We start from the raw sequence: 14028 nt of genomic DNA, 5'->3' as shown, positions 1-14028 counted from the left end.
TTTGGGAGTCTGAGGTGGGCAGAACACTTGAGGTCAGGAGTTTGAGACCAGCCTGGCCAACATGGTGAAACCCTGTTGCTACTAAACATAAAAAAAAAAAAAAAAAAAAAAAAAATTAGCCAGGCATGATAGTACGTGCTTGTAGTCCAAGCTACTCAGGAGGCTGAGGCACAAGAATTGCTTGAACCCGGAAGGTGGAGGTTGTAGTGAGCCAAGATCACACCACTGCACTCTAGCCCGGGCGACAGAATGAGACCCTGTCTCAAAAAAATAAAAATAAAAAAAAGATGTCGCTCCTCTGTCTTCTCACTTTGTAATTAGTTTATTCTCATGCTGCTATGAAGAAATACCCAAGACTGGGTAATTTGTAAAGGAAAGAGGTTTAATTGACTCAGTTCCGCATGGCTGGGAATGCCTCAAGAAACTTACAAGCATGGTGGAAGGCACCTCTTCACAGCACAGCAGGAGAGAGAATGAGTACCAGGAGGGCAAATGCCAGATGCTTATAAAACCATCATATCTATGAGAATTCACTCACTATCGCGAGAATAGCATGAGGGAAACCGCCCCTGTGATTCAGTTACCTCCCACTGGGTCCCTCCCACCACACATGGGGATTATTACAGTTCAAGTTGAGATTTGGGTGCGGACATGGAGCCAAACCATATTACACTTCCATTGTTTTCTGATAAGAAATCTGCTGTCATCCTTAATTTTGATCTTCTCTATATACAAAATGTCTACTTTCTCTACCAGATTTTAAGATTTTCTTTTTATCACTGATTTTGAGCAATTTGATTATGATGTGGCTTGGTGTACTTTCCTTCATGATTCTTGTGCTTGCAGCTCATTGTGCTTTTTAGATCTGTGGATTTTTTGTTTACGTCAAATTTGTAAAAATTCTGGCCAGTATTTCTTCTAGTAATTTTTCTGTTCTCCCCATCCCTACCTTAGGGACTGCAGTTACACATACATGTAATATCTGGGATTGCGTAGTTATCCCAGAACCGCTGATACTCTTTTAATGGCAACAGTTTTTTCTCTCTCTCTGTGACTTCTTTGGGATCATTTCTGTTGCTATGGCTTCAAGCTCACTTATTTTTTCTCCTGCATGGTTGAGTGTGCTTTTAACCCAGCCCGTGTATTTTTCATCTCAGATATTACAGCTTTCATCTTCAGAAGTTTGAGTTCCATGTTTCTAGTTTTTTGTTGTTGATGTTGTTTGTTTGTTTGTTTTTAAGAGGTTCTGCTTTGTTGCCCAGGCTGGAGTGCGGTAGTGTAATTATAGCTCACCATAACCTTAAACTCCTGGGCTCAAGTGATCTTCTGGCCTTGGCCTCCTGAATAGCTAGGAATAAAGGTGTATGCCACCATGTCTGGCTCTTTTTTTTTTTTATTTTTTGAAGAGATGAGGTCTCACTATGTTGCCCAGGCTGGCCTTGAAGTCCTGGCCTTAAATGATACCCTCACTTTGGCCTCCCAGAGTGCTGGGATTACAGGCGTAAGCTACCAGGCCCTGGTAATCTTTGATTAGATGCCAGACACTGTGAATTTTACTATTTGAGTCCTGGACACTTCTATATTCCTATAAATATTCTCAGTCTTTGTTCTGGGATGTAGTTAAGTTACTTAGAAATAATTTGATTTCTTTGTGTTTTCCTCTGGCAGGACCAGAGCATCCTTTAGGCTGTGATTAATTATCTACTACTGAGGCAAGACCCTCTGAGTACTTTACTCAGTGCCCCATGAATGATTAGGTTTTCTAGTCTGGCAGGTGGGGACAGGCATTATTCCCAGCCCTGTGTGAACATTTTGTATTGTTTCTCCTAATCCTTTCCGGTGATTCTTTCTCCAGCCTTGAGTAGTTTCTTTACTTGCGTGAACTGACCCATTACCCTGCTAAATGCCCTGCAGATCCCCTGGATTCTCTCTCTTCTCTGGTACCGTTCATATGAACTCTAGCCACCTTGGTCTCCTTAACTCAGGGAGTCCACCAGACTCTGCCTAGAACTCCCCTCCCTGTGCCACAGCCTGGAAGCTTTCTCTAAGCAGTTAGCTGGGATAGTTCTAGGGGTTACCTCATTTGTTACCTGTTTCTCAGGGTCCTGCCCTTCATTGCCTGATGTCCAGTATTCTGAAGTTTATCATTTTATATTATTTTGCATGGGTTTTTTCCTATTAGGCAGGAAAATCAGTCCCTTTTACTCTATCTTGGCTGGAAATGGAAGAGTAGCTAGATTCTTAAAGAATGTTTGACTTGATTTATTTGTGTGTGTATTTATGTGTGTGTGTGTGTGTGTGTGTGTGTGTGTGTTTATTCTCATCCAGAGAAAGCAATTGAGCTGCGTCTGGCAAAAATTGACCATACTGCAATTCACCCACATTTACTTGACATGAAGATTGGACAAGGGAAATATGAGCCGGGCTTCTTCCCTAAGCTGCAGTCTGATGTACTTTCCACTGGGCCAGCCAGCAACAAGTGAGTCAACCCCAGGGATTCACTAATCCAACTCCCTAGCTGTAATAGGGTCATCTAGTATCTGGGCTAGGGCTGTTACCCCTAGAAGACCTTGTACTTTTCTAAAGCAGATATGGAGAAGACCCAGACTATCTAGGTGGTTTGCTTATTTGAACAAGAAAGTATGTGACAGAATATCTTTCAGTTCTGCCTCCACTATGCAGATTGGGATAGCTCCATATGTCTAGGACCTGCAAAAAGCTGCAGATGGGTTAAAATCATCTCATGCCTGGATCCCATTCAACAGCAAGCTAGCATTGTATTTAATAAATGGCAGTTGAAATAATCAGAACCTGAACTGAAAAGTAGGTAAGTTAGCAGAATTACTCATTAGTTACTTTTGAAGATGACTGTATCAAAGCCCAGATAGAGTTAAGTGAATATAGTTTTAGATCTATATGTCAAGTGTTTGTAGATGTTTCAAGAGAGACATGTTCCATGAGGAGGTGTCTCTCTCATGTCCAGTCACTCATCTTTAATCTGCTCTTCCTCAAGGTCTCTGAGCTGTCTCTGGTGACATCTAGGTCATTTCCTGTGTCCAGCATTGACTTGTAGTCATTCATGTTTTCTCCTGTTAGTTGACATTGCTTTTTAAGTGAGACATTATTAATTGCCTGCTTTGGTTCTGATTGTGTTAGGTGGACGAAAAGGAATGCCCCTGCCCAGTGGAGGCGGAAAGATCGGCAGAAGCAGCACACAGAACACCTGCGTTTAGATAATGACCAGAGGGAGGTAAGATACCTTGAGAATGATAAGGATGACCTTGCTATCATGCTGTGCACTCCTTCTCTTTCTCGTTTCCTGTTCTCTGGTCTGATTCAAACGTCTCAGCAATGACCTCACCCCATAAAGAAGGGTTAATAATAGGTCTAGTTCCTGATATCTAATGCTGGGCCTGGGTTATCACAAATCAGAATGTGGGATGTTTTTGCAAATTCCAGCTAGCTACTAACCGGTTGTAATTTCTCATGCATGATGCTCCCTGGGGAGTTCAATAGGAACCTCAGAAGTTAAGAGTCTGAAACTTGGGAGAAATCCTTTAAAAATTGGTGTGAGTTGTGTGTGTGTGTGTGTGTGCGTGTGTATATAGGAAAAAAGTTAATTTTTTTAAATTCTTTTTTTGTTTGAGACAGAGTCTCGCTTTTATCGCCCAGGCTGGAGTGCAGTGGAGCGATCTCGGCTCACTGCAGCCTCCATCTCCTGGGTTCAAGCAATTCCCCTGCCTCAGCCTCTTGAGTAGCTGGAATTACAGGCACCACCACCACGCGCAGATAATTTCTGTATTTTTAGTAGAGACGGGGTTTCACCACGTTGGCCAGGCTGGTCTCAAACACCTGACCTCAGGTAATCCGCCTGCCTCATCCCCCCAAAGTGCTGGGATTATGGGTGTGAGCTACTGCGCCCAGCCCAGAAAGAAGTTAATTTTGTTAGAGTTTTTTTCCTACTGTTTCTTACCTTAAATTGAAACAGATAATCTTGACTTTTTTTTTTCTTCTTCTTCTTTAAAAGACTAAAGGAGAGGAACATTATTATCAGGTACCTGGAAACCCAAGATTCTTGAATTTACCTCCTGAATCTTCATTGCTTGTAAGCTGAGTTTCTCAGCTCTACTGTAACTTGCTTCTTAAGTTTCTAGTTATAAACTTCAGGTTGTAGACCCTGCCTTACTTAGTTGCAAAGAAGTTGTGAAAATGAGTGTTAACTTCAGAAACCTATTTCAGTAACTTATCTTCGAGAAAAGACCCTGTAATTTTCATCTTGCACAGAGAGAACCCAAGAAGGCATACTGTTTTCATGTGTCTGGCAGCTCAGTGAATTGGAAAATAAATAACATATTCTCCCTTTGCTATGTTTTTAATGAATAAATTAAAATTGTAAGATATGGTTATGAATCTTCAACTGCTGATTTATAGGATACAGTTGCACTGGGATTTTTTTTTTTGTGAGAGTAGCATAAGAAATTTTGGTTATTTGTGTTATTTTAAAAGTCTGTCTTCCACCTAACCTCCTCATTACTATTTTCAGCAGTGTTTATTGACCACATTTTCTTGGTCAGAATCACTGAGTGTATTAGTCTGTTTTCATGTTGCTGATAAAGGACATACACAAGACTGGGCAATTTACAAAAGAAAGATTTAATGGACTCACAGTTCCACATGGCTGGGGAGGCTTCACAATCATGGTGGACAGCAAGGAGGAGCAAGTCACGTCTTAACGTGGATGGCAGTGGGCAAAGAGAGAGCTTTTGCAGGGAAATTCCCCCTTATAAAACCATCAGATCTCATGAGACTTATGCACTATCATGAGAACAGCTCAGGAAAGATCTACCCCCGTGACTCAATTACCTCCCACTGGGTCCCTCCCACAACATGTGGGAATTGTAGGAGCTACAATTCAAGATGAGATTTGGATGGGGTCACAGCCAAACCATATCACTGAGGTATCAAGGAATTCTTTGCTAAAGCAAAAAAAAAAAAAAAAAAAAAAAAAAAAAAAAAAAAAAAAAAATCACTGAGGTTAACACTTTGAAATACAAAGGTGACAAAAGAGGTTAGTCTTGTCCTCAGGGAATACCAGTTGATATAAGGGAGCAAAATCAGATAGAAAGATAACTTCAAGAGAATAAGCTTTTGAAATGACCATATGAGGAGCAAACCAATGTTTGATTACTGATTAGAGAAAGCAGAGGTTACTTCTACTTGGGGTCATCATCAAACAAGATGATTTGGAAGAGGAGCAAGCATCTCTTTAAGCCTTAGAGAATGATGGGATTGTTAGAAGAGCTTTTATTTTATTTTGAAATGGGGTCTTACTCTGTCACCTAGGTTGGAGTGCAATGGTGTAATCTTGGCTCACTGCAACCTCTGCCTCCAAGGCTCAGGTGATCCTCCCACCTCAGCCTCTCTAGTAGCTGGGACCACAGGCACACGCCACCATTCCTGGCTAATTGTTTGTTGTTGTTTTGGGTTTTTTTTGTATTTTTGGTAGAGACAGGGTTTCTTCATGTTGCCCAGGATGGTCTCAAACTTCTGAGCTCAAGTGATCCACTCGCCTCAGCCCCCCAAAGTGCTGGGATTACAGGCCAGAGTCACTGCTCCTGGCTGTTTTTCTTTTTCTTTTTTTTTTAATTTTTCATCTCCCTGGAGCTATAAGAAGAGCATTTCAAGTAGAGGACATGGCAGGATCTAAAGTTTGGCGTGTAAATGTGTAAAGGAGGCTGTGGGCAGAATATTTTGGAGGAGGGTGGTATGGAGATAGCTAACAAGTTAGGAGACAGGTAACAGCAGTCCAAGTAATAGTAATTGGACCCTAACCTTGGGGGGTTGGTAGTAGAGATAGATTAAGGGGCCATAAGATAGAATGGACAGAGTTATGCCACTGGAATAAATATGGGGGAAGGGAGAAGTTTAGGGTAAAAATGTTGGTTATGAACCTACTGAGAGGATATCAGATTGCATTTTACTGCATTGATGTGAGTTCTGTGTTAAACAACATATGAAGAAGAATCACCAGCACATTATACAAAATAATTGCAGTTGTTGTTTTGAGTGTGCAATCTTATTTTCCAGGCCTTAATTTTATACTTTATGATAGAAAGGGTAGATATCTTTGATATGGGCAGAGGAGTTAAATTCCTCTCAGCTTGGTGGGGGAAATTATTTTCTCAGTGTTACTCAGAGATTTGAGATTTGCTGTAGTCATGTGTTTTTTGACTCTTGTATCTTTTTTTAATTTAATTTTTAAATTTTTTATTTATTTATTTATTTTTTGTGATGGAGTCTCGCTCTGTCGCCCAGGCTAGAGTGCAGTGGCATGATCACAGCTCACCACAACCTCCACCTCCCGGGTTCAAGCAATTCTCCTGCGTCAGCCTCCTGAGTAGCTGGGATTACAGGCATGCACCACCACACCTGGCTAGTTTTTATATTTTTAGTAAAGATGGAGTTTCACTGTGTTGGCCAGACTGGTCTTGAACTCCTGACCTTGTGATCCACCCACCTCAGCCTCCCAAAGTGCTGGGATTATAGGCGTGAGCCACTGCGCCTTGCCTGACTCTTGTATCTTTAAATCAAAGGTAATTATACCATTCGGGGAGTGCTTTACATCAGCTAAAACAGAAACCATCATCTCAGTTTTTCTCTTTAATACAAGAATTAAATTAAAAATTTTCTATTCCTAACTATCTGAGCCTAGAAAGAGGCAGCTAAGAAAGTGCGAGAAAATAAGCTGGGCACGGTGGCTCATGCCTATAATCTCAGTACTTTGGGAGACTGAGGCAGATGGATCACCAGGTCAGGAGATAAAGACCATCCTGGCTAACATGGTGAAACCCCGTCTCTACTAAAATACAAAAAATTAGCCGGGCGTGGTGGCACGTGCCTGTAGTCCCAGCCACTCAGGAGGCTGAGGCAAGAGGATTGCCTGAGCCTGGGAGGTGGAGGTTGCAGCGAGCTGAGATCGTGCCACTGCACTCCAGCCTGGCGACAGAGCAAGATTCGTCTCAAAAAAAAAAAAAAGAAAAAAAAAAAGAAAATGTGAGAAAATAATGCCCTCTTCAGGCACCCACCAGTACTGCTGACCTTTGGTTTATGTACATGGACACAAAGGGTCTTTATTTTTCTGTTTGATATAGAAGTACATCCAGGAAGCCAGGACTATGGGCAGCACTATCCGCCAGCCCAAACTGTCCAACCTCTCTCCATCAGTGATTGCCCAGACCAATTGGAAGTTTGTAGAGGGCCTGCTGAAGGAATGCCGCAATAAGGTAAGCTGTGGACATCTCTGTATGTGTGCTATTTCTGTTAGCAGCCAAGGTAAGACCAAGGATTGGCTCTGACCACTCCCTCTGGATTTTAAAAATACTGTTGGCTGGGCGTGATGGCTCATGCCTGTAATCCCAGCACTTTGGGAGACCGTGGCAGGAGGATTGCTTGAGCCCAGGAGTTCAAGACCAACTTGGAGAACGTAGTGAGACCCTGTCTTTACAAAAGTATTAAGATGGGCATGGTGGCACACACCTGTAGTCCCAGATACTTGGGAGGTTGAAGTGGGAGGATTGCTTGAACCTGGGAAGTCAAGGCTACAGTGAGCTATGATGGCACCACTGCACTCCTGCGTGGGCAACAGAGCGAGACTGTCTTAAAAAAAAAAATCGTTAATATAATGAGACAGTACTAATTTTAAGATCCTGTTAATTTGAAATTAGGTATATTTGTTTTAAATAAAATATACCATTAATTGAGAGCATGCATGCTTTGCTTGATAAAAACTTAATGTATATTCTATAAAAATGAACAACAAGCTGGGCGCAGTGGCTCACACCTGTAATCCCAGCACTTTGGGAGGCTGAGGCAGGCAGATCACGAGGTCAGGAGTTCAAGACCAGCCTGGCCAACATGGTAAAACCCCGTCTCTACTAAAGACACAAAAAATTTAGCCGGGCGTGGTGGCATGCACCTGTAATCCCAGCTACTTGGGAGACTGAGGCAGGAGAATCTCTTGAACCCGGGAGGCGGAGGTTGCAGTGAGCCGAGATCGCGCCATTGCACTCCAGCCTGGGCGACAGGGCAAGACTCCATCTCAAAACAAAAAAAAGAACAACAGAGAGATGTAGTTTTTAATTTAATAAAAAACTTTTTTAAAGACAGGATCTCACTATATTGCCCATGCTCATCTTGAACTCCTGGGCTTAAGTGATCCTCCTACCTCAGCTTCCTGAGTAGCTGGGGTTACAGGCATAGTTTTAAATTTTTGACATTTTACAGTACTTTGAATCAGACTAGTCTTCACTCTAACTTACTTCAATAGATTAGTCTTATGTATATGCAAATATTTTTTCCCCTTTATTTTTATCTGATAGCAATGATATCTTATATCTAGAAACAGAAATTTACTGGGTACCTACTATGTGCCAGGCTAAAATGTGTCATTCTGTTTAAGCTTAGATTGTTTGGGTGTTTTTCTCTGTTCTACAAAGACATTCATTCTTAATTTTTAATGTTTTAATTATGAATTTAAATGTCTTTTCTAATAAAAAGAATCTTTCAACCAAGTCAGCATACCATAATTTTAGGGCAGTTCAACTAACTCAGTCTCTACTACATCCTATTTATTTATCAATGGAATAAAAATAGTCTCCTGCACTTTCAGTTCTAAGTGGTGCCCATTTGAAGTGATGTTCATTTATAGGAGGGAATAAAATATGCTGTCTCTTGCAGAATAAATTATTACTGTTTAAAGCTAGATTGGCAGGGCACAGCGGCTCATGCCTGTAATCCTGTCGCTTTGGGAGATAGAGGTGGGTGAATCACTCGAGCCCAGAAGTTTGAGGCCAGGCTAAGCAACATGGCGAAACCTCATCTCTACTAAAAAAAAAAAAAAAAAAAATTAGGCGTGGTGGTGCACACCTTTAGTCCCAGCTACTTTGGTGGCTGAGGTAGGAGGATCATTTGAGCCCTGGAGGTCAAGGCTGCAGAATGAGACCCTCTCTCAAAAAAAAAAAAAAAAAAAAAAAAAAACCTGATTAATATATCAGTACTGATATTTTAAATTTAGGTTAAAAAAAACTCTGGCCAGGCATTGTGGCCAGTGTGTGTGTGTGTTTGTGTAAAACTTCTGTCAGTTCACTCTGAGTAATTAATATCTGTGATTTTTTTTTTCCATACAATTTTGTCTCTTCTGCCTTTCTACTATGAAGAACATTGGTGATGCTGCATTTCTGCATTTTTTTTTCTAAGCTGCTGGACTGTCATTCTTTTTTTTTTTTTTTGAGATGGAGTCTCACTGTGTGTCACCCAGGCTGGAGTGCAGTGATGCAATCTCGGCTCACTGCAACCTCTGCCTCCCAGGTTCAAGCAATTCTCGTGCCTTAGCCTCCCGAGTGGCTGGGATTACAGGAGTGCACCACCATGCTTGGCTAATTTTTGTATTTTTAGTAGAGACAGGGTTTCATCATATTGACCAGGCTGGTATTGAACTCCTGACCTCAAGTGATCTGTCTGCCTCGGCCTCCAAAGTGCTGGGATTACAGGTTTGAGGCACTGCGCAACTGGCCTGGACTGTCAAAATTCTTAAGTCATGAGATGCATGACCTGGCTGTGACAACTTCCTATTCCTAGCCAATGATGACTGTGAAATACATATCAATTTTAGACATGTTAATATGTGGGAAAATATACATCTAGAATTGAAGAAATATAGTAATCAATGTAACATCACAAAGTATTGGCTTGCACGTGAGGCAACAGGCTGTTGAAAGTATAAATTGGTATGATGATTTTGGAAAACAGCATAGTATTGTTTAGTAATTCTTCTCCTAGGTATATTCCCTAGAGAAACTTTTGGAGCATGTCCCAAGAGATATGTACAAGAAGTTTACGGCAGCATTCTTTTAATAGCTCCAAACTGGAAACAACCAATCAGTTGAGAAAGCCAATCAGTAAGAGAATTAATAAATATATTGTGGTATATTCATGTGGTGGAATGCTATACAACAATGGAAATGGATAACAGTTATACACATCAGTGTGGATGAATTTCACAAATATAAACGAGTGAAAAAGCAAATCACAAGCCAGGAGTATCAGCACACACCTGTAATCCCAGCTACTTGGGAGGCTGAGGTGGGGGGATTGCTTGAGCCTGGGAGTTCGGTTCCAGCCAGGGCAACATGCTAAGACCCAGTCTCTTAAAGAAAAAAAAAAAAAAATCACAAAAGAAACATGCACGCCTATAGTCCCAGCTACTGCGGGGGCTGAGGTGGGATGATCAGTTGAATCTGGGAAGTTGAGGCTACGTGAACCATGATTGAGCCACTGCACTCCAGTCTAGGCAATAGAGAGAGACCCTGTCTTAAAAAAAAAAGATACATACAGGCAAACGAAACCATATATTTTAGGGTTAAAAATATAGGTAATAATTTTCTTGCTTTTCTGTAGTTTCGTTGGGTAAGTGGTCGCTTCTAGAGTCGGAAGGTGAATGGAAGAGGGCACGTAGGGTGCTTCAAAGATATAAACAGACAGTATTTATAAATAAAATACTGGCCAGGCGCAGTGGCTCATGCCTGTAATTCCAGCACTTTGGGAGGCTGAGGTGGGCAGATCACTTGAGGTCGGGAGTTTGAGACCAGCCTGACCAACATGGAGAAACCCCGTCTCTACTAAAAATACAAAATTAGCCAGGCGTGGTGGTGCATGCCTGTAATCCCAGCTACTCGGGAGGCTGAGGCTGGAGAATTTGCTTGAACCGGGGAGGCGGAGGTTGCAGTGAGCCGAGATCGTGCCATTGCACTCCAGCCTGGGCAACAAGAGCGAAACTCCATCTCAAAAAAAAAAAAAAAAAAAAAAAAAGGAACTGGCCTGGCGCTGGTCATAATGATGTAATAGCATATATATGTTATATATTTCACAATAAAAAGGTTAAAAACAGTAACAGTGGAAAGAAATATGCCAAAATATTAAGAGTTGTTGCTTCTGAAAAGTAGGATTGGGGTGATTTGTTTTCCTTTTCTTAGATTTTTATATATCACAAATTTATAGCATAGTTAAATCTTACTTTTGAACTTGGACTCAAAGTTCAGGCAGATATGGGTTCAAAGGCCAGATCTATTGCTACTTTGCTGTTTCATTTTGGGCAATATATATATATATATATATAATTTAATATAGTGCTATATTAAGTATAGATTTTGGGCAAGTTACTTAAGAGAATTATACTATACTTAGACTATAAATATACTATATTGTTTTATACTATGTTTAAATTTAGTATATTGATTACTGTATTTCTCAATTTCCGTATTGGTAAATTGGGAACAATAATAGTAGTTACCTCATAGATTGTTAGGAGGCTTAAATGAGATAATGAAATGCCAAGTACAATGCCTGATATAGTACTTAATAAAAACTGTGATTATCATTATGCAGTATGTGTTTTCTTGGTTATGATCTTACAATAAGCAGTTGAAAATTTTTATGTAAAATAAATTACCTCCTCAATTTTTGTCCCCTTGACAGTTATTTCAGATATGTTTCTAAGTTGTATGTATGCTCAAAGGTTTGTTTGGTAGGGTCATTTAAGCAGTGGGAATCAGACAATGTCAGAGATAAGCATGACTGAAGGGTTTATTTGTTTCTTTCATAAATGCAAAAACTGAATACAGAGTGATGAAATCACTGACCAGGAGTCATAAAGATTGCTGTGTTCTTATCCTTTCCTTAACTACATATTTTTTTTTTTTGAGACGGAGTCTCGCTCTGTTGCCCAGGCTGGAGTGCAGTGGCGCGATCTCAGCTTGCTGCAAGCTACGCTTCCTTGGTTGATGCCATTCTCCTGCTTCAGCCTCCTGAGTAGCTGGGACCACAGGCGGCCACCACCACACCTGGCTAATTTTTTTGTATTTTTAGTAGAGACAGGGTTTCACCGTGTTAGCCAGGATGGTCTCGATCTCCTGACCTTGTGATCTGCCCAACTAGGCCTCCCAGAGTGCTGGGATTACAGGTGTGAGCCACCACACCTGGCCTTTCTTAACTAAATTTTTAAAGCATGCACTCCCTTGTAACCAGACCTACATGGGTATAAATATATTCTGTGTCCTTGGGGCTAATTCATCCTGTCCTTCCCAGCCCAACAGATGTACTGTGCAGGCTGTCAGAACCCTCTCCGGTTGTATGTAATCCTGCTCACTGTGGTTATTTAATCCTGTTGACTGCTTCCTTGTAGACCAAGAGGATGCTGGTGGAAAAGATGGGCCGAGAAGCTGTGGAGCTAGGGCATGGGGAGGTGAACATCACAGGGGTGGAAGAGAACACCCTGATTGCCAGCCTTTGTGATCTCCTGGAAAGGATCTGGAGTCATGGACTACAAGTGAAACAGGTAATGGATGTCTTGCCTCTCATTGCTGAGCAAATTGTCTTCCTGTTTTCAGTTACTAGCTTTCCCACACTCTTTTTGTCCAGCTGACTGGCTTTGAAGAATGGTGCACAGTGCCCTGGAGTGAGATTTGAAATAAACAATTAAATAAATGTGATCCAAACTATTTTCCTTAAAGATAAGCTTTATAAATCTGTGTGTTTGTCAGACTTTTAAAAAGAGGCATCTTTCTTCCTGGGGGTATAGCTGAAGGCCAACCTGATAGGTCCTGTTTGGCAGCTGGCCCTAGTCTAGAGATAGACCAGAAGGAGAGAAGTTGGAGCTCAGGAAGTACCAATCATACACTAAAGGTTCTTCACTAATCATATATTCACAGTGGAAAAAAAGTCTGTCATTAACATTTCTTTTGTATGCAGATGGTTTAACTAAACATTTGAGAGAAGGCCTCAGGAAGTTGAGTAAGTTTGATTTTTCCACTTAATACCCAGAGAATTTCCTTATTTCAAAATACTCTGTTTTCAATTGGTAGTCAAGATAGATACCTTTTATTTTTATGTATCTTTAAATTTGAAAATAACTTGAAATTTTTTGAAAAGAAGTTTTATCATGGAAAAATTAGAAAATACATATTAGTATCCATTGGTATTTCTCAAGGGCCTACTATGTCAGGTACTGTTGTAGGCACTAGAAATACCTCAGTGAACAAAACAGACCAAGATCTCTTGCCTTCCTGTGTCATTCTAATGGGTATAGCAACAATCTTCCACACATGTTCTTCAGAGCATTCTTCTGTGTACATATGCCCATGCGTATATAGCTGTATATTTAAAAACCCAGTGGAACCACAATGAGATACTATTTCACATCCACTGGAGTAGTTAAAATAAGTAACAAGTGTTAAGGATGTGGAGAAATGGGAACTTTCATACATTGCTGATGGGAATGTAAAATGGTGCAGCCACTTTGGAAAACAGTCTGGCAGTTCCTCAAAATGTTAAACAGTTCTTATATGACCTAGCAAGCCCACTTCTAGGTACATACTCAAGATAAGTGAAAACATATGTCTACACAAAAACTTGTATACAAATGTTCATAGCAGGCCAGGCGCAGTGGCTCACACCTGTAATCCCAGCACTTTGGGAGGCCAAGACAGGTGGATCACTTGAGGTCAGGAGTTTGAGACCAGCCTGATCAACATGGTGAAACCCCGTCTCTACCAAAAATACAAAATTAGCCAGGTGGTGGTGCATGCCTGTAATCCCAGCTGCTTGGGAGGCTGAGGCAGGAGGATCGCTTGAACCCAGGAGGCAGAGGTTGCAGTGAGCCAAGATTGCACCATTGCACTGCAGCCTAGGCAACAAGAGTGAAACTCCGTCTCAAAAAAAAAAAAAAGAAAAAAAAGTTCATAGCAGCATTAGTCATAATAGTGTCATCTTATGAGGCTATTATGACCCAGATATTTATCAGCTAATGAGTGGGTGACCTAAATTTGGTATAATACATTGGAATATTATTGAGCAATAAAGGGAATAAAGTACTTACATGTGGTACAACATGGATGAACTCTGAAAACATACTAAGTGAAAGAAGCCAGACACAAAAGGCCACAGATTGTATGATCTCATTTATACAAAATGTCT

The 14028-nt window shown here is 41.0% G+C and overlaps 1 protein-coding gene across 12 annotated transcripts in view; it reads left to right on the top strand.

Moving 5' to 3' along the window:
• Positions 1–14028, top strand: part of DENND5A (DENN domain containing 5A) — a 129600-nt gene that overhangs the window by 95336 nt on the left and 20236 nt on the right. For all 12 annotated transcript variants that reach the window (XR_010147136.1, XM_063782769.1, XM_054662071.2 and 9 more), the window contains 4 exons: positions 2329–2479; positions 3157–3250; positions 7152–7283; positions 12239–12391. Coding sequence is in view for 11 of the 12 variants with exons in the window: in XM_063782769.1 (XP_063638839.1) it covers positions 2329–2479; positions 3157–3250; positions 7152–7283; positions 12239–12391 (530 nt within the window). In the remaining variant the exon portion in view is untranslated. The remainder of the gene's footprint in view (positions 1–2328; positions 2480–3156; positions 3251–7151; positions 7284–12238; positions 12392–14028) is intronic.

Source organism: Pan troglodytes, chromosome 9 (genome assembly GCF_028858775.2).
Source record: "Pan troglodytes isolate AG18354 chromosome 9, NHGRI_mPanTro3-v2.0_pri, whole genome shotgun sequence".
Lineage (NCBI taxonomy): Eukaryota > Metazoa > Chordata > Mammalia > Primates > Hominidae > Pan > Pan troglodytes.
Note: the sequence above shows the minus strand (reverse complement) of the source record. Positions and strands in the feature narration are given on the sequence as shown.